The 24,277-nt window shown below is 39.7% G+C and overlaps 2 protein-coding genes across 6 annotated transcripts in view; one reads left to right on the forward strand and one right to left on the reverse strand.

Annotated features, from left to right (window-relative positions):
• Window positions 1-82: 82 nt before the first annotated feature.
• Window positions 83-16,942, reverse strand: LOC144457523 (uncharacterized). Of its 5 annotated transcripts, XR_013486882.1 has the most exons (4): window positions 16,313-16,569; window positions 3,680-3,930; window positions 296-540; window positions 83-178 (listed from the first exon to the last, which is right to left on the reverse strand). XR_013486882.1 is itself a non-coding variant. In XM_078154987.1 (3 exons), exon 1 carries the CDS (start codon window positions 16,940-16,942, stop codon window positions 16,550-16,552), a length of 393 nt encoding a protein of 130 aa, XP_078011113.1. In that variant the 3' UTR covers window positions 83-178; window positions 296-540; window positions 16,466-16,549. The 5 variants fall into 5 exon arrangements, 3 of the variants coding, with proteins under 3 accessions (XP_078011113.1, XP_078011112.1, XP_078011111.1); XR_013486881.1 differs by having other exon boundaries at window positions 296-3,930; window positions 16,466-16,569; XM_078154987.1 differs by lacking the exon at window positions 3,680-3,930 and having other exon boundaries at window positions 16,466-16,942.
• Window positions 16,943-16,989: 47 nt separating this feature from the next.
• The window catches only part of LOC110217777 (mitochondrial adenyl nucleotide antiporter SLC25A24-like), a 43,903-nt gene continuing 36,615 nt past the window's right edge, over window positions 16,990-24,277 (forward strand). The window contains exon 1 of the mRNA XM_021000340.2: window positions 16,990-17,172. Within this exon, the coding sequence (XP_020855999.1) occupies window positions 16,990-17,172 (183 nt within the window). The remainder of the gene's footprint in view (window positions 17,173-24,277) is intronic.

Raw genomic sequence — 24,277 nt, forward strand, 5'->3', positions numbered from 1 at the left:
GTACATAATGAATGTCAAATAATATCACAAAAATGAAATAGATTATATTAAGATATTAAAAAGAGGATTGACTTAGTAGTCATTTCATTTTTAAAAATAATATTTTATTGTTTTCTCTTGTTTTTTTACATATCCCAAATTTCTTCCTGTATTCCTTCACCTCTCCCAGAGCTATGTCCTGGAAAAATAATATTTTTTAAAGAAAAAAAAAAGAGAAAGAGGAATAAGAAAAAAAAATCAGCAAAACTGATTACTATATCCAAAAAAATCTGAAAATGTATATGATGTTCCATACCTGTGGACTTCCCACTTCAGCAGAGAAGTTGAGGGATGCTATCTCCTCATGTCCCTTCTCTGGGGCCATGCTCATTCTTTGTAATTGTACACTGTTCACGTTCAGTTGTTTTGTGGTAATGGTTGTTTCCATTGACTTTGTCATAGTCACCATGTTTATTGTTTTCTTGGCTCTGCTTATTTCACTTTGTATTTGTCCATGTAAGTCTTTCCATGATTCTCTGAATTCATCACATTCATCATTTCCTACAGCAAAGTCATATTCCATTACATTCATGTACCATAATTTGTTTAGCCATTTTCCAACCAATGGGCATCTGCTTTGTTTCCAGTTCTTTACTACTATAAAAAATGCTGCAATAAATATTTTTGTGTATGTGGGGCTTTCTTATTAATGACCTCCTTGGAGTATATGCCTAGTAGTGGAATCTTTAGGTCAAAAGCTATGGACGTTTTATTCGCTGTATTTGAATGATTCCAAATTGCTTTCCAAAAGGTTTGGTTTCTAGCTACATCAACAATATACTAGTGTGCGTATCTTCCCACAGTCTCTCCAACATTGTTCCCATTTTGTATCATTTTGAAAATTTTCTGGGCTTAGAGTGAAACTTTAGAGTTACTGTGATTTGCATTTCTCTTATTAGTAACTTGGAGTATTCTTTCATATGGTTATTAATGGTTTTCAATTTTTCTTTTGAGAACTGTTTCTTCACATCCTTTTCCCATTTATCTAGTGGAGGATGACTTTTGATTATATGTATGAATATATAGCTATATTTATATCCATATCTCTATCTGTTGTCTATATATCTTGGATACCAAAACCTTATCTAAGAAATTTGATATAAAGGTTAATTCTCAAATAAGCACTTCTCTTCTTATCCTATATACTTTAATAGTGTCTAGAAACTTTTCAATTCCATGTAATCAAAATGATTTTTTATCTTTTGCAATAACTTTTATCTCTTGTTTAGTTAGAAATACAGCTCCTACTCATAGCTGTGGAAGTTACATGATCTGTTTTTCTGCTAATATTTTTATGGTCCGAGCTTTAATATTAAGATCATATATACATTTAGAATGCATTGCGGAATATGGTATAAAGTGTTAGTCTAAACCTAATTTCTGCCAGACTTGCTTTCCAGTTTTCTCATTTTTTTTTTTGCAATCACAAAGGAAGTTCTTTCCCAAGAGATTTATGTTTTCAGGTTTATTGAACACTGATTATTGAGTTTCACTGTTTCTGGTTCTTTATTGCCTGATCTATTTCATTCATCTACTTTTGTATTTTAAAACCAATACAAATGTTTTTGATGGTTGTTTCTGGGCAAATCACTTAACCTCTGCCTAAATGTCCTTAACTGCAAAATGGGGATAATAATAGCACTTACCTCCCAGGGTTGTTGTGAGGATCAAATGAGACAATTGCAAAGCTCTTAGCATGTGTCTGGCACACAGTAGGCATTTAATAAATGCTTATGAGCATTTATACTTTGTAAATCAGCAAATGCTACAAATCAGAGCTTGACTTATTGTTTGTGTTTGTTGTTTAGACTTCAGTGATGTAGAAAATGTAAATAAGGTAGATCAAACTTAAAAGTATATCATGCATACTTTTTTTTTGAGAACCAGTATGTTAAACATTTACCAGAACGCCTGTGCTTACAGCCATCAAACCAAAAATAAAAACTGATTAGATGTCTGTCCAACCTGATATGCATTCTATCTTGTCAAGGATCACCTCACAGTTTAATGATCTATTCAGACTTAGCCACAACAACCTTCAGTCTGATGTCTTTAAAAAATAAAATTTAACTTGAGTTTGCCTATATTTTAAATTTAATGTCTTGTTATTTAATATATTCACAAAGAAACACATATTACCATATCTCATTTATAAATATTTTGATGATCATACTTCAATGTAATTAGTTATCTATTTGATTTTGTGCATTTAAAACATTATTTTGAAGGAGGCCATAGGCTTCCTAAGACTGCCAAAGGGATCCATGACACAGACAAGGCTAGTAGCAGAAGATTACAAAAATATGGAGAAATGTCATAAGAATTGTTGTAGGAGCATTAAAGCTCACGAGCTTGCTGGCATGGAAAGCTAAAGACAACAAGCAGGGTATTTTAAATTATACTGCAGCAAAAGAGGAGGATCCATGAAGGACAGATTATGCCTGGGGGCAATGACAGGATAATGGAGAGGAAGCAGAATGACTCAACTTTCATTTTGTTAGTGTTTTCTCCACAAGGAAAGTGATCTTCAGACTGGAATAGATGGAATAGAAATAGCTAATATGAGTTGAAACCTATGATAAGTAATGAGATAATAAGTAAACTACATACTTGACAAGGATAAGTTACTAGTTCGAGGCTCTGACAGAGATAGTTACTGAATTATTATCAGCATCTTGGAGAATGCAAGAGGTGCTGCAAGACTGGAAAGGGATAGATATTGTTTCAGGTTAAACAAACAAACAAAACAACAAAAAACAAAGAGAGTAGAATCTGAAAACTCTAGGCCAATAAACTTGGCTTCTATACTGGGCAAAATTATAGAATGTACTATTAAAGGGATGGTTAATGAACATATAGAAAGGGAAGCAGTGACCACAAGGCTTTATTAAGAACTGCCCATGCCAGACTAATCTCAATTCTGTTTTTGACAGGGTTAATAGACAAGGAGGTCAACACAATGTTATGGTTGCATTCGCTGAGATTCCAGCAGAGTATTTGATAGTTTTTTTCTTTTATTATTGTGGATAAGATGGAGACATAGACTAAAAGTTAAGTGGATTTAGAACAGTTAAATAACTAGATTGGAAGAGTACTCATTAATAATTCAGTAACACCCTGGAGATCTCTAGTGGAATGACTCAGTGATCTCTCTTTATTCCTGTGTTATTCAATAGTTTTATCAACATTTTGGGGAAAAAAGGCATAGATGGCATGCTTATCAAAATGCATTGCAGATGGCACAAATTTGGGAGGGTTAGCTAATTCATTGTATGACAGTGACACAGCATTGCAGAATGTATTATCAGTTTTGAATCTGATCCAATCCAATAAACATTTATTAAACACCTAATATGTGTAGAGCACTGTACTAAGCGCAGAGGATATCATTAATAAAAAGACAGTCCCTGTCCTCAAAGAGCTTACAATCTAAAGAGGGAGAAAACACACAAACGCAAACAGGAAAGGGAGGGGCAGGGAACAGGCCACCAGGGGTACCTTGCCAAGGAGGCATCTTCTTCCACAGAGTTGAAACCAGGCAAAGCGCCAGACGCAGAGTGGAGCCAGCCCTTTTGAAGAAACTTTGGTAGTCATACAGTCTAAAAACCATACACGAAAGGAATCCCCACTATTCACATACCCAATAAGTGGTCATCTAGCTTCTGCGTGAACACCTCGAAGGAAAGGTTACCCACCATCTCTCAAGGCAGTCCATTTCGCTATTGGACATCTGTAATGGTTCAGCAGTTAGGTGATGCAGTGGATAGAGTGCTGGAGTTAGGAAGATTCATCTTCATGAGTTCAAGTTTGGCCTCAGACACTTCCTAGCTGTGTGACCCTGGGCAAGTCACTTAACCCTGTTTGCCTCAGTTTCCTCATCTGTAAAGTAAGCTGGAGAAGGAAATGACAAACCACTTCAGTGTCTTTGCCAAGAAAACCCCAAAAGGGGTCATTAAGAGTCAGACGGGACTGGAATGACTCGATAACAAATGGTTCAGCTGGTAGCACAGCAAATAGAACGCTGGGTCTGGAGCCAGGAAGAGCTGAGTTCAAAAATCTATCTCAGATGTTAGCTGTGTGACTCTGGGCAAATGACCTTTGCCTCAGCTTCCTCAGTCAAGAAATGGGGTAATAATAGCACCTACCTCACAGGGTTGTTGTGAGGGTCAAATGGGATATTTGTGTTTGAAAAGTACTTAGCATAGATGCTGGCACATAGTAGGCACTCTATAAGTGCTTATTCCCCTCTTTGCAACTTCCCCCCATAGCTTCTGGTTCTGCCTTCTAGGGGCAAACATAATAAATCTCATTGCTGCCTAAACAGGCTAAGTTCCTTCACCACCATGGGTGCCCTTCTCTGGACATTCTCCAAACTACGAACGCCCTTTCTAAACTGGGGTGTCAAGAACTGAATGATCCTCTGAATACAATGAAAAAGGACTTTAGCTCTCTGTGCCTGAACGCGATACATCAGACGCGGTCTGATGACGGCACAGTCATCTCCTCTGTCCTGGAAGCCTCTGCTGAGTGGTTTCCGTTGTGTCCAACTCTCTGGGCCCAGCGTCACTCAGCTAGTAAGTGTCTGAGACCGGGTTTGGACTTAGGTTCTCCTGACTCCAGGGGCGGCGCTCTATCCGTTGTGCCACCTCACTGCCCTAGAAGCTAGATCTCTCTTAATACTGACTGACTCGCCTAACGCAGCCCAAGACCACATTAGTTCTTTTGGCTGCCATGTGATACCGTACAATGAAACTGAGATTGCAGTAAACTGCCTCCCCCGATCTTTCTGGGAGTAACTGCTGTTTAGCCATGCCTCCCCTGTCTTGTGTTTGTGTGGTTGTTTGTATGGGTTTTTATGCCCGAGACTTTACACTTACCCTATTGAATTTAATTTGGTGAGATTCAATCCACTGCTCTGACCTTTTCAGGATTCTTTTGAATCCAGATTCTATTGTCCAATGTAATAATATAATATAATATATATATATATATATATATATATATATATATATATATATATATATATATATATAATGGCTAACATTTCATATGAAAGAGAATAAGCATTTATTAAGTGCCAATTATGTGTCAGGCACTGTGCCAAGTGCTTTACACATTTTTTCATTTGATCCTTGAAACAACCCTGGGAGGTGGATGCTATTATTATTCCCATTTTACAGCTGAGGAAACATGCAAATAGACATTAGGAGATGCGTCCAGGGTCACATAGCCACTAAGCGTCTGAAGCTGGATTTGAACTTGGGTTTTTCTGACTCTAGGTCTGGAGCTCTATTCACTATGCTGTTAGCGATCCCTCCCAGCTTTATGTCTTCTTTAAATTCATTACTCATGTCGTCTATGCCTTTTTCTAAGTGAATGATAAAATGTTAAGTAGCACAAAGCCCATCATAGATATCTGGTACACTTGACTTCAGAGATAGCAAAACTTTGGGCCCATCAACCAGATTAAAATATAATTGAGAAATATTTAATGAAATAAATAAAAATACGATGAAACACGGATAATGTTAACTTGTAGATTTCTAAGCGTACAGGTAGCCTGAAGGGATCCTTTTGTATGGCTTAGTGGGCCCAGCTTCTTTCTGAGTTTGACAGGGCTCCCTACCGGATCCTCCTTCCACATTGACAATGGTCCGTAAACATGTGGTTGGCAAATCAATTCTGGATCCATCTGATTATACTAGTATCTAGTTCATACCTTTCCATTTTCTCCACAAGATTAGTATGACATATTATATCAAACATTTTGTTCATATCTAGGTAAATTATATATACATTATTCCTCTCACTGACAAGCTTCATAATCCTGACAAAAACTGAAATGAAGTCAGCCTGGCAACATGATCTCTTGATAAAGCGACGCTGGCTCTGTGTAACCATTCCTGCCCTTTCTAATTGTTTGAGAGCTGTCTCTTCAATGATCTAGTCTAGAATTTTACCAGGAATTGAAGTCAAGCTCACTGGCCTTTGGTTTCCAGCCTATCCTCTCATTTTTAATTTGAAAATTTGGACATTTACCCTTCTCCAGTCTTGTAGTACCTCTCCTGTTTTCCATGTTCATTCAAATATTGAATAAACTGAGAGTGTCTTAGCAATTGCATCTGCCAATTCTTTCAGTACCTAAGGATCCGGGTTATCTTGGCCAGGTGACTTGAATTCATTAAAGACAACTAAGCGGTCAATAAATAACTCCTTACTTAACCCGAGTATCAACTCCCTGTTAGTCATTTTTTGTTATGTCATTTCAAGTTCAAAGGTCATGAGAAAACAGAAATAAAATAAAAAATTCATCAGCTCCCTCCTCTCTGTTGTCAGTTATCCACCCCAAGCAAAAGGCTCTCTCTTCCTTTAAACCTTTTTCTCCTCATGTGGCCAATAAACCTCCAAATTTCTTTCTGTTGCCCTTGGCTTCCCTTGCCAGCCAGTTCATTCTGATCTTTAGCCGTCTTTACGCTACTTTTACAGGACCATGCTACACATCCCTGATATCCTGGTCCTCTTGGAGAACGAAGGACAAACAACAGCACCCTTATGTTCATCTTCTGTTACCTGGCCTTGCTCTGATGTTCTGTTCATTTCTTTCACAAAATGTTATTGGTTAGTGAATTCCGGTGTTTCCAAATAGGTCTCTCCAGATTCTGGATGGGAGCATCTCCCAACGCTCTTGGGTTGAACTCACCTGAAGCATTGTAGTCCTTGGTTTCCTACCTATTTTTCCTCTTAACCCTCTGAAAGATGCTTCCCTAAAATCTAGAGTATGTGTCACAGTATGCCTAGATTTCCTCCTTTACCACAAACTCTACAAGGACATGGTCAGTTGTCCCCAGGCTTCCCATTATTTCCATTCCTACATCTTAAACTCAACATGTCCATAACTGAACTTATTCTCTTTCCCCCCAAAGCTCCCCTCTTCTTAACTTCCCTATTACTGTCAAGGGTACCATTCTCCCATTCATCCAGGCTCAAAACCGAAGTAGTATCCTTGACTCTTCACTCTCACTCCAATCCCACATATTCAATTTATTGCCAAGTCCTGTTAATTCTTTCTTTGTAGCATTTCTCATATATATATATATATATATATATATATATATATATATATATATATATATATATATATATATATATATATATATATATATATATATATATGCATGCCCTATTCTTGTCTCTGATACTGCTACCATCCTGGTGCAGCCCCCTATCATCTCATGCCTAGACTATTGCAATAGAGAGAAAAACTGAGGTTCAGAGAGGAAGAAAGTGATTTATCATGGTCACTTAGCTAGGAATTATCAGAAGCAAGACTGTAGCCCAGGCCTACCAGGACCTCCAGGTAAATTTCTTTCCACTACACTATCCTGGTTTTGGATTTACTTGAACTCTTTCTGTAGAAAATAATTTGGTGAGAAATCACTTCAATTAATAAACATTGAGCACCAGAACTGTGTAAGGGCCAAAGTACTAGACTTGACATTGGGAAGACACAAGTTCAAATCCTGTATCAGGCACTCATTAACTCTTTATGACCACAGGTAAATCACTTAATGTCTCTGAATCTCAACTTTATCATCTGCAAAATGGGGACAACAATAGCTCTTACCTTCCAGGATTATTGGGTAAGTCAAATGAGATAATGCATGTAATATTGGAGATTATCTCCAATTTATCTTGTATATATCTGATTTGTACATAGCTGTTTGTATGTTATCTTCCCCATTAGACTGTAAGCTCCTTGAGAGCAGGGACTGGTTTTTTTTTGTTTTTTGTTTTTTTTGCTTTTCTTGGTATCCCCAGTGCTTAGCACAGTGTCTGGCATACAGCAGGTGCTTATCAACAACGCTTGTTGACTGAAGCACAGTGCAGACATTAAATCTCTTAAGTAGCTGCCAGCTGTTATTAATACTACTCTTCTAAAATCATGCTCCCGTGTCTTAATGTAGCTTGGAGGTGACTATGGATTTTTAAATTTATACCAATAGAGTGCAAATTCTAGCCTATCAAGCTAGAAAGACTTTGAATATGGTTTCAGCCATAGTTCCTATATGTCATCTTAGGACGAGGCTAGCTAATGATGCAGAAGATGGTAATCTTCATCACTTACATTTCTAGAATCCTTTAAGGTTTGTGAAACCCAATACTCACAACAACCGTGTGGGGTAGGTATTCCAGGAATTATTATCCCCATTTCACAGATACAGAAACCAAGGCCCAGGAAGGTCAGGTCACAGTACAAGTAGGAATCAGATGCAAGGTTTGATTCCAAGTCTTCTGACTTTAGATCTGGAATTTTGCTTCCTGTGCTCCAGTCTCTCCATTGATGAAAAACAAATTTTTAACCACTGTAATTCAGGATAAGTCTGCTAAGATATAGGGGGCATTGTGGGTTGTGACTTCTGTTGGTAGAGGGAGTACATGATGTAATCATAGTTTTCTTGAAGAAATTACTGTATTCTTATTTAGTCAATTATGTCCTGCTAGCCTAATGAATTCGTGGATGTTCCATAAACATCTAGCATGACCTGGAGGTAGTTTGGGCACTGGAAAATTGAGCTGATCTTTCATCCTTCTTGTGGCTGACTTTTAAAAATCTCTGCCCACAGAGGCTGGGACAGTGTGTCAGTGTTCCTGCACCTCTAACACAGGCATGCCTAATGAGAATAGGGAAATGCTCAGAAGGTGTAGTCAGGGACTTAGCCATCACACATCCTGTGACACAAGAGTTACTATTGCCTAAACCTTTAGTGTACTAATGACTAGTAAAGCAAACAGCTCTGCTCAGCCCAGTAAACAAGAGTTTTTCTCCCCCAGGGATGCACACTAAAATGGGGTAGACAGACAGACAAGGAAGGCTGCCCAGAACACCAGATTCCCTCAGGCTTCCATACTCCACCAAAAAAAAAAAAGCCTCAAGTAACTTTCTTCTTTCTTGTTCTTCCTATTTCCAAAAGCTGGGAGGGAAAGCAAACTGCTAAATGTATGATGGATTCAGGATACCAAATGATTTAAACCAGTAGTGGGGAACCTATGGCATTGAGGCCATGTATGGCCTTCTAGGTCCATGGGTGTGGCCTTTTGACCGAATCCAAGTTTTACAGAACAAATCCTTTTATTAAGAATATATTTACTTAAAATTCATAATAATCAATATTTATCATATTAATAATAAATGATAAGTGATAGTCACTATTTATAATATTTAATATTTAAATAAAATTAATGTAATATAAAATATTACTGTTTAAATTTTAAACAGTAGAATGTTGGGACAAACCTAGTAAGATGGAATTTATCAGGGAGAAATGCAAAGTCCTTTTCTTCAATTAAAAAAAGTCAAATTCTCACATCAACAGGGGAAGGTATAGGTATAAAACAGCAGTTCCTGTGAAAAAGATCAGGGGCGGGGTTAGTCTATTGCAAGTTTAATATGAGTCAATAACAGAGTATGGCATTTGAAAAAGGTTAGGCTGTATCAAGTGCTATACTGGACTACTGAGGTGCTAGCCTGCCTATCTATCTATCTATCTATCTATCTATCTATCTATCTATCTATCTATCTATCTATCTATCTACCTACCTACCTACCTATCTATCCATCCATCCATACACAAACACACACAGGCAGCTAGGTGTCACAGTGGATAGCATGCAGTGCCTGCTCATCTTCCTGAGTTCAAATATGCCCTCAGACACTTCCTAGTTGTGTGACCCTGGGCAAGTCACTTAACTCTGTTTGCCTTAGTTTCCTCACCTGTCAAATGAGCTGGAGAAGGAAATGGTAAACCACTGCAGTATCTTTACCAACAAAACCCCAAATGGGGTCACGAAGAATCAGAAACGACTGAACAATATTATTGAGAACATGGAATGTATACAGAAGAGGCAACAAGTATTGGGAAGGGTCTTCAGATCGTGCCATGTGAGGACTGGTTGAAGGGAATGGGGTTATATAGCATGGAGAAGAGAAGACTTAGGAGGGACAGGATAGCTGCCTTTAAGCATTTGAAGAATTTTCAATTGGAAGCTGAATTAGACTTTTTCTGCTTGGCCCTAGAAGACAGAAGTGGAAGCAGTGGGTAGAAGTTAGAAAAAGGCAGATTTAGGCTTAATATAAGGACAAACTTTCTGATAATAAGAACTTTCAAGATTTATAATGGGCTTCTTCAGGAGATAGGGCATTTCCCCTATTTAGAAATATACATATAGATGTAGTGGTCGTGATATAAGAATTTTATTTCTCAAAATGCTTGGGTGGTGATATCTCCAGCTTAATACTCTGTGAGGCGGGAGGTTTAAAAAGGAGATGCCAGAGCTTCAAACAAAGGGCAGATCAAACAGATGGGAGAGAGAAGCAGGGGGCTGCAGTCAGAGAAGAGGAGGAGTATGGCTTGGCATGGCCCTAACAGAAGGCTTCCATCTGCACCCTCAGACCTTTGCCAAGGTGAGAAGCTTCAGCTGTTCCCCAGTCTTCTGCTGAGGCTTCAACAGTCCCCTATCCTGCCATGAAAGGTTTTTGAAAACAGTCCCAAAGAAAAGACAAAATTGCACCCAAAGCATTTGCCATCAGGGTCATGAGTTATGAAGCAATTGTGTCCCTCTCTTGTTATGCTGAAGAGTCAACGAGGATTAGGATGGAATTAGATTACAACTGTTTGGAAGTAAAGGAGATTTACCTATTTGTACATTGTGGAGAAAATATTTTTATGACTTGATTTCCTTTCCTTTTTTTCATACTGTTTCATACACTAATTAAATATGTATATTTTTGCAATTGTCTTTATATCTCTCCTATATGGTGTGGCAAATAAAGGTTGAATGAATGGGGCTTGAGCTGTGAATCACATGACTGATAATCCAAAATAGCCACAGTGAACCTGGAGGTAGTGAAGGAGTACCAGGGAAAGACATCATTGGTGATGTTGCAGGTGGAATTATTGTTCATGTACAGGTTGGACCAGCCGGCCTCTTAGATCCCTGGTTCTGACCTGATTCTAAAAAAAATTCTAGAAAAAGTTATTCTAAAATTTTTAAAATGTGATTCTAAAAAAACCTCCCTCACACAGCTCTATCACTACAGCATAATGGCCCAGATCAAATAGTACAACATAGGCTTTGGGGTCTTTCAGATTCTGTGTGCTACTTGTATGCAGCCTGAGAGAGAGAGAGAGGAGACAGCCTGATGTCTTCATTGAGGTGAATGACACGTTCCTCTTGAAAACGTCTGACTATGTGAAGGAGCATGAGAACTGGTGTAATCAGCCTGGTGTCTGAGGTATGTGACACTTCTGGTGATGTCACTTTTCTTGGCTTGAGTTCTCAAGGAGAAATATGGCAAAAGTTCTTGACTGGACCACCTAGCAGGCACCAATTGCCATTTGCAAGCAGGCAAGTCATAAACAAAATACTAACAGCTAGCATTTATTTTGCACTTTAAGATTTGCAAAGAGCTTTACCTGTTGTCTCATTTGATAAAACAACAAAAGTAACATAAAACTACAAGACAAAGTTTTATTGAAAATAAAGGATAAGCAAATATTCTATATGCTACAACTGGTGGACCTGAATTCCAGTTCTCATGCACGTAGTTCCACTGAAGAGATGATAAATAATGGGCTCCTTTTGAACTGTCCAAGGGTGGAGCTGGGGGTTGTGTGGTTCTACTATATTAGCAGTATGCTGGTAAATGTTTAACAATCAGCTTTCCAAGGGAAAAAATGTATACGTGACACATGTTAAAGCTTATTCTGCATTGTTGACATTTCCCCTCATCACATTCTTAAATTTAGGCATCAACAAAACAATAAATCGAGACCTGATCTGTAATGTTTGCCTTCCTGACTGTAGGCCCACTGGTCTATCCACTGAGCCAATGACCTCGCACCTGATTGACCTTCACATATTGCCTTGAGATTCCTTCTCTGTAAAATGAAGGAGTTGAACTAGATATTTACTTAGGTCCCTTCCCAGCTATAAACCTATGTTTTAAAGGAACAGGAGTTTTGAGTTCCAAACAACCGAATTAGAGAGAAATTTCAGAACTTGGTCTCAGAGGAATAGCTAAGGGGATGATGAGAGATTCCCTTAATAGTTTATTTTCAGAAATGTTTTAACTTGTTGACTATAATTAATGGGGCAGCTAGGTGATGAAGTAGATAGAGTGCCAGGCCTGGAGTGAGGAAGACTCCTCTTCATGTGTTCAAATTCAGCCCCAGACACTTACGAGCTGAGTGACCCTGGGCAAGTTGCTTAACTCTGTTTGCCTCAGTTTCCTCATCTGTCAATTGAGCTGGAGAAGGAAATGGAAACCACTTCAACATCTTTGCCACAAATTCCCCAAATGGGGTCATGAAGAGTCAGTCTGAAATAACTGAATAAAATAATTAATGATTTTCCCATGAAACATTGTTAATAATTTTTATTTTTTTTCCCCAGCAGTTAAAGCCCAGATGAGTATGTGGCAATAGTAGCCTCTCCCTTCACTGTTGTCCCTTTTGCCTCTAAAACCTTTTGTTCAGGATTCTGGTTATATCTTTAGTGACTTTTGCCCTATTTTGTCTAGCATGTTACTGATAGAGTATATTGCAAATTCTTCTCTGGAAGGTGAATTCTTTAAGTAATTGCCTCTCTGCATAATTTTTAGTATTGGTCTTTAGGGCCCACTAGAAATTTGATCCATAAGAATTTCACTGAAAGACTTGGACAGAAATTTCAAGCCGATTTTTAATAAAGAAATACCTTGGGGGCAGCTAGGTGGCACAGTGGATAGAGCACTGGCCCTGGATTCAGGAGGACCCAAGTTCAAGTTCAGCCTCAGACACATAACACTTACTAGCTGTGTGACCCTGGGCAAGTCACTTGCCTAGCCAAAGAAAATTAAAAAAAAATATCTTACTTTCCTTAACAACAATTTTTCTAAAAAAAATGTGTGAAACATTTTTGCCAACTGAGTCACACTTGGGAGTATCACTGGAGTTCCACTCTTTGTACCTTCATGAAACAAGGACTAGGTTGAGAGTCAGAGGGAGTGAGTTCAAATCCTGTGTCTGCTAATTTCTCTCTGTGAAAGTTGTGCCTCAGTGTGTTCATTTTGAAAAGGCTGCACTTGATGGCCTCAAAGGTCCTATCTCTCCCCACCCCTAGACTTAAATTTGACAAGAGGAAACAGTCCTAGAAAAATGAAGAACTTGTTGAAAGTCATACAAGTACTGAGTGGCCAAACTAGAACTCAAACTCAGGTCTTTGAAGTAGAAATTCAGTGCTTTTCTCACTGTCTCACTCATTTATTGAGTGTTTATTAAGCACTTATTACATGTTTCTGTGCTAAGAACATAAATAAAAACAAAGAACCCCAAAATGTAAACAAATAACAACAAAGATGCAAAACCCCTCAAAATAATTAAAAAAGAAAAAAAGACATCCCCTGACCTCAAGAAACTTACTTTCTAATGGGGGAAGACAACCTGTAACACACAGAAGGAAGATGAGAAGTAGCAGGAGGATGGTGTGTGTGGTTTCAGGGGAAGGTAAAGAGAGAGGGTAAGAAATGGTAGATTTTAGAGGAAGTCCAGATTTCAGCCTGCAGAGGAAAGAAACATGGATGACGTGGGTGTGCCACATGATTCAGCTATAAATCCCGTGAATAATCACATTATAACCAGGTTTTTAGGTTTAGATTTTAGCATAATTAATGGAGTGATTCATTCATTCACCTCAAAAAATATGTTGAAGACCTTCTAAGCTTCAAGACACCATATAGGAATACAAAGAATCAGAGGCAGTCTCTACTTTTGCATATGAAACTTTCAAAGGTTCCCCATGTCTGAGAGCTTCTCTGAACTGCTTTGACAATCTGATGGCCTGAGAGCTTCTCTGAACAGCTTTGACAATCTGATGGCCATGGGCTCACCATTTCCTTCCTTCCTTTGTTCTCTTCTGTGGAGCTGTCTGGGGTAATTTATTCAGCTCCTTCAGTCTCTCACCTGATCCAGGGGTCTATTACTTGATTGCTTTATCAATGGCCATCGTCTTTTAAGGAAAAAAAAACAAACCTAGCCTAACATGCATGGGCAGGGCTTTAAGATATTGCTCTTAACACATTGGAAGACTGAGTGACTGGAACTTTATGGTTAAAAAGTGAAGAGCTGCTATCAGTTTTTATCTTCAAGAATTTTGTAGGAATTTGTATTCCTGTACCATGCCTTGAGGGGCAGCTAGAAGTTACAATGGATAGAGTGTCAGGCCTGGAGTCAGGAAGACTCATCTTCCTAAGTTCAAATCTGACTTCAGACACTTACTAGCTGTGTGACCCTGGACAAGTCACTTAACCCACTGTTTGCCTCAGTTCCTTCATCTGCAAAATGGGCTGGAGAAGGGAATTGTAAACTATTCCAGTATCTCTGTTAAGAAAACATCAGATGGGGTCACGAAGATTTAGGCACAACTGAAAACCACCGAACACCAACAAACCATGCCTTAAGCATAGAAAGAATTTAATATATGTTTCTGAAGTAAACGAATGAATCACTTACTTAATAATGCCAAAATCTAAACCTAGGAAACTAATTATGGAATGATCATTTTACACATAAACTTAAGCTTACAGGGATTAATCAACTTCTCTCAGATCATAGTACTAGTAAATGGCAGAGCTGACTAGCTCTAATCAGAGGAATGGTTCTGTGTCTACTAAATTATGTACCTTCAACACCACTCCATTCCCTACTACTTTGAATGAACATTATGGGACCCAAAGGCAATATATGGAAGGGAGGACAAAAAGTATCCCTAGGTGTTGAGGTGCATCATAGTATGGTGAGTGATGAAACTTTGAAAGGACTTGAGCTAAAATCCCAGGTTTTCCACATACTTCTGTCAGCCTTAGTTTCCTCTTTAGTAAAATAAGGGCATTGGGCTAGATGACCCAAAAAGATTCCCCGGCCTCTACCCTAGCTCTAGACCCTTGATTGGTGGATGTGGGGTATGGAATTCATGGTACAATGGCCGGTGAGAGTTTTGCATTATTTCTTGGTGAAAGGCTCAGCTTCTCAGAAGACACAAGCATCATAGACTTTTAGTAACAATAATAATTATAATGTGATATATAAGGCTTTGAGGTTTGCAAAACATTTTAAATTTTATCTCATTTGATTCTCACAACAATTTGTAAGATAGATGTTCTTATTATTCCTGTTTTACAGATATAGAACCTGAGGGAGATAAAGGTTGTGACTTTCCCAGGTGTCTGAGGCAGGATTTGAATTTATGTCTTTCTGACTCCAGGTCCGGCACTTTACTTACTTCACTGCCTTGATGCCTACCTACGGCATTATCCCATGGTGCTTTTCTTTTGACTCTACTTTTAAAAATAAAATTTTCATCCTCAGTGGTTGGATCAAATACACTTAAAAGTCCAAGAAGGTTGAGATTTCCTATCAGAATCATCAGTCTCACAAACATCCTCCTCCTACAAGTCCTCCCTGAGCCAAAGCAGAAAGTGTTATCTCCTTCCTCAAATTCTCTAAGAGTAGTTTGTCATACTTCTACACTCCCACTCAATTCTTCTTTGTATCAAGCTTACTTGTGGGTACGTGTCTTAGCTTTATTTTTCACCTTCTTAAGGGAAGAGACTATACTGTTTTTTCATCTTTAGTACAGTACTTATTGTTCCAAAGGAGACTACCTGCCTTCTAGGCTTATTGTGAAGCTCAGCTTTTCAAACTTCAAATTATCATTAAAAGAATCACTGTTATAAAGTACAGTCATTTTATGGGCTGTCTATTGAGACAAGGCAGTAGGTACAATGGAAAAAGTATCGTCCCTGGAGTCATGGGGCCTTGGTCTAAATCCTGCCTCAGACACTCACTCTCCAAGTCATTTTACTTCCCTGGCCCCCACTTTCCTTCTTAGTAATATGAGGGGTTTGGATTGGAGTTAGGAAGACTTGAGTTCAAATGTGACCGGAGACACTTACTGGCTGTGGGACTCAGGACAAGTCCCTCCGTTTGCCTGTTTCCTCAACTTTAAAATGAAGGTAATAAGAGCACCTACACCTGCTTCTCGGAGTTGTTAGGAGCATTTAAGGAGATATTTGTAAAAAGCACTTAGCACAATGCTTGGCACCCAGTAGTACCTATATAAATACTTATTCCCTATCTCTCCCCTCCACTCCCCTCCAATAGCTTCTGAGGTCACTTCCAGCTCTAATTCTATGACCATATGAACTTTTAATTCTTCTCTGTGACCCACTACCTACTTGCACATAAATGCTTGTCAAATTGGATCGCGAGCAGATGAGATGGTAAGCTGTGGGTAAGTTGTCATCTCTTCTCCGTAGGGACCTTAACTCAGATACTTCGAGAGAACTCGATAATTTCTTTTACTTTCCGGCCGCCCAAGCGTCCCTTACCATTTTAAATGGGCCAGTCTCAGGCTCGCTCCTACTCGGGGTTCGGGAAGCGCTGTACCCCCTCTAGCCGTTAGGCTCCTCGGCTCAGCGCGGGCCGCACCCTCCGACCTGCCCCGCCCAGAGCAGCTGCAGGAAATATCCATGCCAGCCACGGGCTCTCTCCGCCGCAGAGTTTTCCTCCCAGGGGCGCCCAAAAGGCTCGTGGTTGCCGTGGGGCCCCTCCCAGCCCGCGACCAGGAACTTGATGGGCGGGGATCCCTTGGCAGGCAGCTCACTTGGTTGCCGTCTCTCCCCGGCTCTCATGCCTCGGAGCTGACTTCTCCGCGGCTCCTGGACTCCGGCTCTGCAGCAGCAAAGCCTGGCACGGATCCTACCTCCGTCCTCAGACTGAGCTGCCGCCACCGTCGCTGTCCGAGGCCCAGCCGGGAGGAGAAGGGAGGCACTGATTCCTACGGGGAGGGGGAAGGGTGGTGGCATTCGAGGTTTTTCCCATTGCCCAGGTCTGTCCCTGTTCTTGGAGTGCCATGCTTCGCTGGGTGAGGGGCTTCGTGCTGCCTGTGGCGGCCTGCCAGGAAACCGATTCCCACAAGCGCTTTGAAAACCTTTTCCAGAAGTTAGACCGCAACGGGGATGGAAAGGTGGACATCAGCGAGCTGCAGGAGGGCCTGAAAAACCTGGGCATTCCTCTAGGCCAAGAAGCGGAAGAGGTGAGTTGCCGGGCCTTGGGTCCCGAGAGCGGCGATGCTGGAGAGAGTGGAGCCTTGTACTAACTGGCCTAGGATGGGCGGGGGTAAGAGGTCCCTGTTTGGAGGAAGAGGGAGAAGGGGACTCGTTGCAAAAGCTGGGACTGTCCTTCTAGGCTTTGTAGTGGGCAAAGGAAGCGGGTTTATTAACTGGGAGTAGAATGTGTGGCATGGATAAATAACCACGCAGCGAAAGGAAACTTGTGGCTACCAAATAAACTGGCGAAACTTTACTAGTTTGAGATGCTGTACTAGTAGAGCTGAGAGACCTGGAACTCCACAACAACATTCTGAAAATACCCGAGTTGCTCTTCTCCCCCAATCGATTTCCTTTGTTTCTCTGTAGATACTTACTATAAGTTTGTAAAGCAGCCCTTTCCGGCTTCTATGAAACAGTATCCCTCCAAGACCAGTTGGTTATACTTGGGTACGTTTTACAGTGCGCCGCATTGTCAAGAGCAGAAATGAATTCCTAACTAGTTAGTTGTAGTTGTTAACAATAGACGCTCTTAAGAGGCGGGGTTTTCTTACAAAGCAGACCTACCCTTCTCTCTACTTCCTGTTGCTTAACATAGAATGAATTCCATTGCCTAAAATGTTAGTAGTTAATATCTTTAGTACATGCACTGATAGCAGGGCTTGGCCCTCTCTGGGACATTATTTCTGAATGTGCACTCTCTGAGTCATGTTAATTATGCCCAGAAGTCCAAAAATCTCCCTTTTAGCATAGAAAGGTAATTTGAAACTCACCACCCTTAATACACTCTAAACTCTATACTAGGCTTGTTCTCTATATAGCCACTCAGAGGGAAAGTTCTAATATTGATGAGTAAGGGGGTCAGGTGCCTTGCATTTTGACTTGGTGTCTCATTTTATTTTAATCCTATATTTTAATTTACCTACATGTTTATATTTTATCTGTATAGCCTTTTATTTAAGGTCTTAACAGCTAGACTGAAAACTTTGTTTCCATTGCTTAGGCCCTAAATGTACACTATTTATCCTTATTTGACATGTCAATATAAATGGCATGAATATACCAAAGGAATGAAAAAAACAAACAAAAAATTCCCCAATAACTCAAAAATACTGCTAACAAGAAATAGTGGATAAAGACTTTTCCAGACTCTAGCCTAGACTCCTAATTGGCTCATAAATTTAGAAATGGAAGCAGACATTACAGGTCATCTGGTTCCAGATCCCTGGTTTCATGGAGGAGGAAACTGAGGGCCATAAAAGAGAAGTGAATTTCAATTTCCCAAGGTCACCCAAGGGCTAAATGGAAAAGTCAGGATTCAAACTCAGATCCTCAGACTCCAAATCAAAACTTTCTTCCATTGTACCCATATTTCCCATAGTAGTTATCCTCTGATGACATATAGCAAACGTCTTTATTAAGAATAACATTTTAGACATTTTAAAATTTGTATTCAAACAATACTTGTTATTGTTAAAAAAAAATGCAGCAATGCCATAATGGTTAGAGAGATGGTCTTGGAGTAAGGAAACCAAATGTCATTCCTGCTTCTGATACATGTGACTTGTGTGACTTTTGGTAAGTCACTTAAATTATAGAAGAGTTATAGATATGTAGTTATGTGCTGATCTGCATAAATGGAGAGAATTTCCACCCTGGAAGTTTCCAAACAGATGAAACCTCAGGTCAGAACAAAAACAAAACTTGAAAATTATCTGACAATTGATTTTGTATGTGTGTGTGTTTGTGGGGCTACTGTCCTGAACATGCTTCATTGTAACTGAGAACATATTGAGGTTCTTTTCAAAACAGTTTTCCAGTGCTAAGAGAAATCAGACTTTAGTCAACAAACATTTATTTGTTTATTTTATTATTTTAGACTCAAACACCAAACTCAAATTCACAGTAGAGAAAAGAAAAAGAAGCATCATAAAGGTAAATATTGAAACTTAAATAGAAAGTAAGAAAAGTGTGCACAGCAGAACACGAGGATTCAAAAATCTATAACAAGAAATTTCCATTTCAAGAAAGCCTGTATAATAAATACTACACGTTGTGTTGAGAGCTGTCCATCTTTACTTTGCTTCCTTGTAAGTTTTCTTTTGTTCTTTGTTGTGCACTTTTTACTTTGTTCTCATCCCCTCAGTAAGCATTTATTAAGCAACTAGTATGTGCCAGGCACTCTGATATTAGCCAGGAATGCAAAAATGAAAAAAACAATGTTAATATTTAAATATGTACAAACGTATACATACATATGAAGATATAAAATAAATGCATGATGAGGGAAAGGGAGGGAAGGTACTGACAACTAGTGAGGGATCTGGAAAGGCTTGGATTTTGAAGAGAACTAGGGGTTTGAAGAGGTGGAAATGAGGAGGAGGGCATTGCTGCCACAAGGGGGATAGCCAGTACAAAAGACCAACAGGTCAGGAGATGGAGTGCCACTTTCAAGGAATAGTAAGAAGGCCAATTTTGCTGGACCTTATAGGGTGTGAAAGGAACTAATGAATAAAGCAGGAAAGTTAGGTTGGAGTCAGGTGGTAAAGGGCTTTCAGTGCCAAACAGGGGAATTGGTACCTATTGAATCCTAGAGGTAATGGGGAGCAGCTGAGGTTTGTTGAGCAGGGGAGTCATGGGATCAGGCTTGTGTTTAAGGAAAATCCCTTCAGTAGTTGTGTAGATGATGGATTGGAGAGGGGAGTGACTTGAGGAAGAAAACTCGATTAGGAGGTTGTTGTAGGAGGAGTCCTGGTGAGAAGTAATATGAGGACTCAGTAGGGTATTGGCTGTGTGAATGGAGAAAAAGGGATAGAGATGAGTGGGGTTGTAGAGGTAGATTTGGCAATGAATAGATATATGCAGTAAGGGAGAGTAAGGAGTCAAGAATGGTTGATTTTATTTTTGGAGTTGGAAGGGATTTTCAAAATCATCCAGTCTAACCCTGAACAGTGTGGTGGTAAACGTGATAACATTTTGGATTTAGTGGCTGGAAAACCTGGGTTCAGATCTCACCTCAGACACTTAATACGGTGGTGTGACTCTAGGCAGGTCTCTTTTCCTCTCTGGGCTTCAGTTTCCTCATGTGTAAAATGAGAGGGTTGGACTCTTTGACCTCAAAGGTCCCTTCCGGCTCTAAATCTGTGATCTCTTTCATTTTACATCTGAGGAAACTGAAGCCCTGAAAGATCTACTGAGCTGCCCAAGCTCCCATCGCTGATGAATAGTTGAGACAAGCAGAATGCTGCATTCATGATTTTTCACTCTATTTTTCTTTCCATTCTACTTCCTGTTTCCATTAGAGAAGTAATCTGGATGTAGCTAGGTAGTGCAGTGGATAGAGCACCAGCCCTGGAGTTAAGAGGACCTGAGTTCATATCTGGCCTCAGACACTTACTGGCTATGTGATCCTGGGCAAGTCACTTAACTCCAATTGCCTTAAAAAAAAAGGTGAATAAAGTGCTGGACTTGGAATCAGGATGTTCTATGCTCAAATCGTACCTTTCTGTTCTTCGTACAACTTATACCCTCTCCACGAACTCTTCAATCCAGTGATGCTGGCCTCCTTGCTTTCCTTAAACAAGATGCTCAATCTTCTCACTCCAGGCATTTTCATTTACTGTCCCCCATATCTGGAATGTTCTGCCTTTTCATCTCCACTTTCTGAGTTCCTTTAAATCCCAGCCAAAATTTTATCTTCTAGAAGAAGCCTTTTCCAGTCTTTCTTCAGTCTAGTGCCTTCCCTCTGCTGATTATCTCCAATTTATCCTGTTTATATCTAGTTTGTAAATAGGTATTTGCATGTTGTCACCCCTATTAGGCTCCTTGAGCGCAAGGTTAATCTTTTGCCTTTCTTTGTATTGTCAGTGCTTAGAACAGTGCCTTGCACACAGTAGGTGCCTAATAATGTTTACTGACTAACTACCTCTGACATTGTTAGCATTGACAAATTACTTAACTTCCCTGAGCTCCAGTTTTTTTCTTCCAGTATAATACTACCTACTCTCCTCACAGGTTTATTGTGAAGCTCAAATGAGGCAACAGTATGGAAAGCTCTTTGTAAACCTTCAAGTTTTTGCAACTTAACCGTAACCCCTCAGAGCTCTAAGATAACTTGCTGAGATCACAAGTTATAGATGACTTTCTGTTCTTCATTGGTGAAAGGAGTTTCCACACTTCCTGATACCAGTGAAATCACAGGTCTGGACAGAAACATTATGTGAAGCTTTGGAAACTTTGAATTGCTTCGTAAATGTCAGTTATTGTTATTACACCACAGTACTTAGGGGTAGTTTCTCTGAAGTGCTTGTTACTACTTTTTGGCAACTGCTCAGAGTGTGTGCACATGTGGCTCGTATGCTCGTGACTGGAAACACTCAATACCATTGGGACATTTTAAAATATGAATCTGGGGACTCTCTGAATATCAGTTACAACGGGGGAATTGGCTACCAGTACCACACTTTGTCTGACCTTATTCAGTAAATCCAAACACCATGTACTATGTGCTGCTCATGCCCAAGGTCCTTTGCCAGTTTTTGGAGAATATAAAGGTGAGGAATAGTCACTGCCTTCCAATCCTATGTGTGTGTGTAACTATAATAGAAGTGGGAATATGATCACCAAGTAGGAGAAGTCAAAATGAGTGTCGGGATATATGAGAAGGGACACAGATCACTTAGAGTATTAGAGAAGGTGCCACAGGGAATTCTGGGCTTTAACGGAGGGGAAAGATTTCAACAGGTGCAGATGGGGTTGGGGAGGGAGCCAATTCTAGGCATGAGGACTGGTTTGTGTGAAATCATGGAGTTGGAAAAAAGCACAATGAGTCTGGGGAATGCCAGTCTCTTTCCTCTTTTCCCCTCTTTTCCTTTATCCTCTGTACCCCCTCTCTCACCCTGAAATTGTTACCAAACTTCCCTTCGTTCTTAAGCTCTGAGCCTTTGCACTTGCTATCTCCCATGCCTAGAATGCTCTCCTTCCTTATTTCTGCCTCTTAGAATCGATAGCTTCCTTCAAGACTTAACTCAAACACTACCTTCTGCACACAAAGCCTTTTCTTCCTCTTCTAGTTGCTAATGCCCTCTCCTCTAGGGTTTCCTTGTATGTATCTTCTATATGCCTGCTTATATACACATTTTCTCCCTCCATTAGAGATAAAGCATTTATTAAGCACTTACTCGGTGTTGGGCACTGTGGAATATAAAATACAAACAAAAAGAAAAACAATTCCTGCCCTCGAGGAGCTTACATTCTAACTGGCAAAGACAGCACATAAAAGGAAACCAAAACTTTTTTTTGGGGGGGGGAGGGAGTCAATGATTCCTTAAAGGCCATCCTAGAATCCCACAGTCTCTTTATATCATGCTTTTGTGTCTCAACCTTGGTCATTCCCACCCTATCCTTGCCATTCATACTCTTCTTCTATACCTCAGACCTCTGTAATCTCACCCATTGTCTAGTCCTTCCCTCCTGTCATATAAATTGTTTTATACGAATGCAATGGGATGGTAGTTTGCATAAGAAATAACAAATTTGAAGAATTCAGAAATACACATGAGAGCCATGAGAGTAGCACTGACTCCAGAGTTAGAGGATCTGTTTTCACATCCCAACTTTCATACTCTGATATTTATTACCCAAGAGACCCTGAGCAGATCACAACCTCCCTGGGCCTTATTTTCCTCATTTGCAAAATGAGGCAGTTACATGCAATCTCTGAGGTCTCTTCAGGCTCCAGATCTATGATGTGATGAAATAAGCAGAAGAAAGAGAACACCATATGTGCTGACTACAATAATGTAAATGAAAATAAAGCTAAAGGGAGCACTGGTTAACTGTAAGGACCAAATTTGGTCCTGGAGCACATTTCAGAGGAGATGCTAAGAAGCACAGGTGGAGAATAAGGTTTATAGAATCAGAATTGATTACCGTCAGTTGGTTTTATTTTGTCATTTTTCTTGGCTAGAAGGAAGGATTTAGCAGAAGTATGGTAGTAAAGTAGGAAATAACTATGGTGTGAAAACAAAAGGTATCAATAAAACTTTTAACTAAATAAATCCTATTATTGGTTGAGGAGATGTGGAAGGGGGAAAGGCAAACTCCAGAGTATAAAGACTATTTTTCTTCAAAAAGTTCAGGTAATGGGGGACTAAAGGGATAGGGAGATTAAAACACTGTAGGCAAAGGGAAAGGGCCAGTCAAAATGGAAAGAAAAAAAATGAAGACGCATGAGAGAGAGAGGAGGTAACTAACAGCACAAAGGTTTCAAGGGTATCTTTTTCTCTGCTTTAATCTGTATTCAGACTATACCATTTCTTTCTCTGGAGGTAGATAGCATTTTTCATCATGAGTTGTTCAGAAATGTCAAATCATTATATTGTTGTGACTCGCTAAGTCATTCATAGTTGTCCTGGTTCTGCTCACTTCACTTTGTGTCAATTCAGGCTTTTCTGAAAGCATTCTGCTCATCATTTCTTATAGCACAATAGTATTCCATCACAATCGTATACCACGACTTGCTCAGCCATTCCTCACCTGATGGGCATCCTTTCAGTTTCCAACTTTTTGCCAAGCTTCTAAGAGCTACTGTGACAGCGAAACATAGAACTTTCTGGATCACTAGATCGCCACGTAATCTCTTTTGTGGATTGATGTTGTATTACTTTGACATATTTACAGTATCTTGGTATGACACAATAAAAAATTTTCCACAGGTCTTTACCGCCTTAAAAAATTTATACAGATGAAGAAACTGAGGCTGAGAGAGGTTATATGACTTTCCCAGGGTCACAGCCTCCCAGCTAGTAACTGTCTGAGGCTGGATTCAAATTTAAGTCTTCCTCCCTTCACGTCACTGTACCATCTAGCTATTCTTGGCTGCAACTTCCTAACCATATGACCTTGGGAAAGTAATTTACCCTCTCATTTCCTTACTAGTAAAACAAAAGGATTGGACTAGATTGAAGCATTATACATGCTAGCTTTTTTTTTTATTGAATGCAAATGACTTCTGATTCTGTGTCCAGTGCTCTTTCCACTATACAATCAAAGCTTGCATGTGTGTGTGTGTGTGTGTGTGTGTGTATGTAT

This window comes from Phascolarctos cinereus, unplaced genomic scaffold, assembly GCF_003287225.1.
Source record: "Phascolarctos cinereus isolate Bilbo 61053 unplaced genomic scaffold, phaCin_HiC Scaffold_5;HRSCAF=322, whole genome shotgun sequence".
Lineage (NCBI taxonomy): Eukaryota > Metazoa > Chordata > Mammalia > Diprotodontia > Phascolarctidae > Phascolarctos > Phascolarctos cinereus.

What these genes read in the sequence shown, in the direction of transcription:
- LOC144457523 (XM_078154987.1), bottom strand. Translation starts at nt 16,942, where the DNA reads ATGCCACCACCCTTCCCCCTCCCCGTAGGAATCAGTGCCTCCCTTCTC.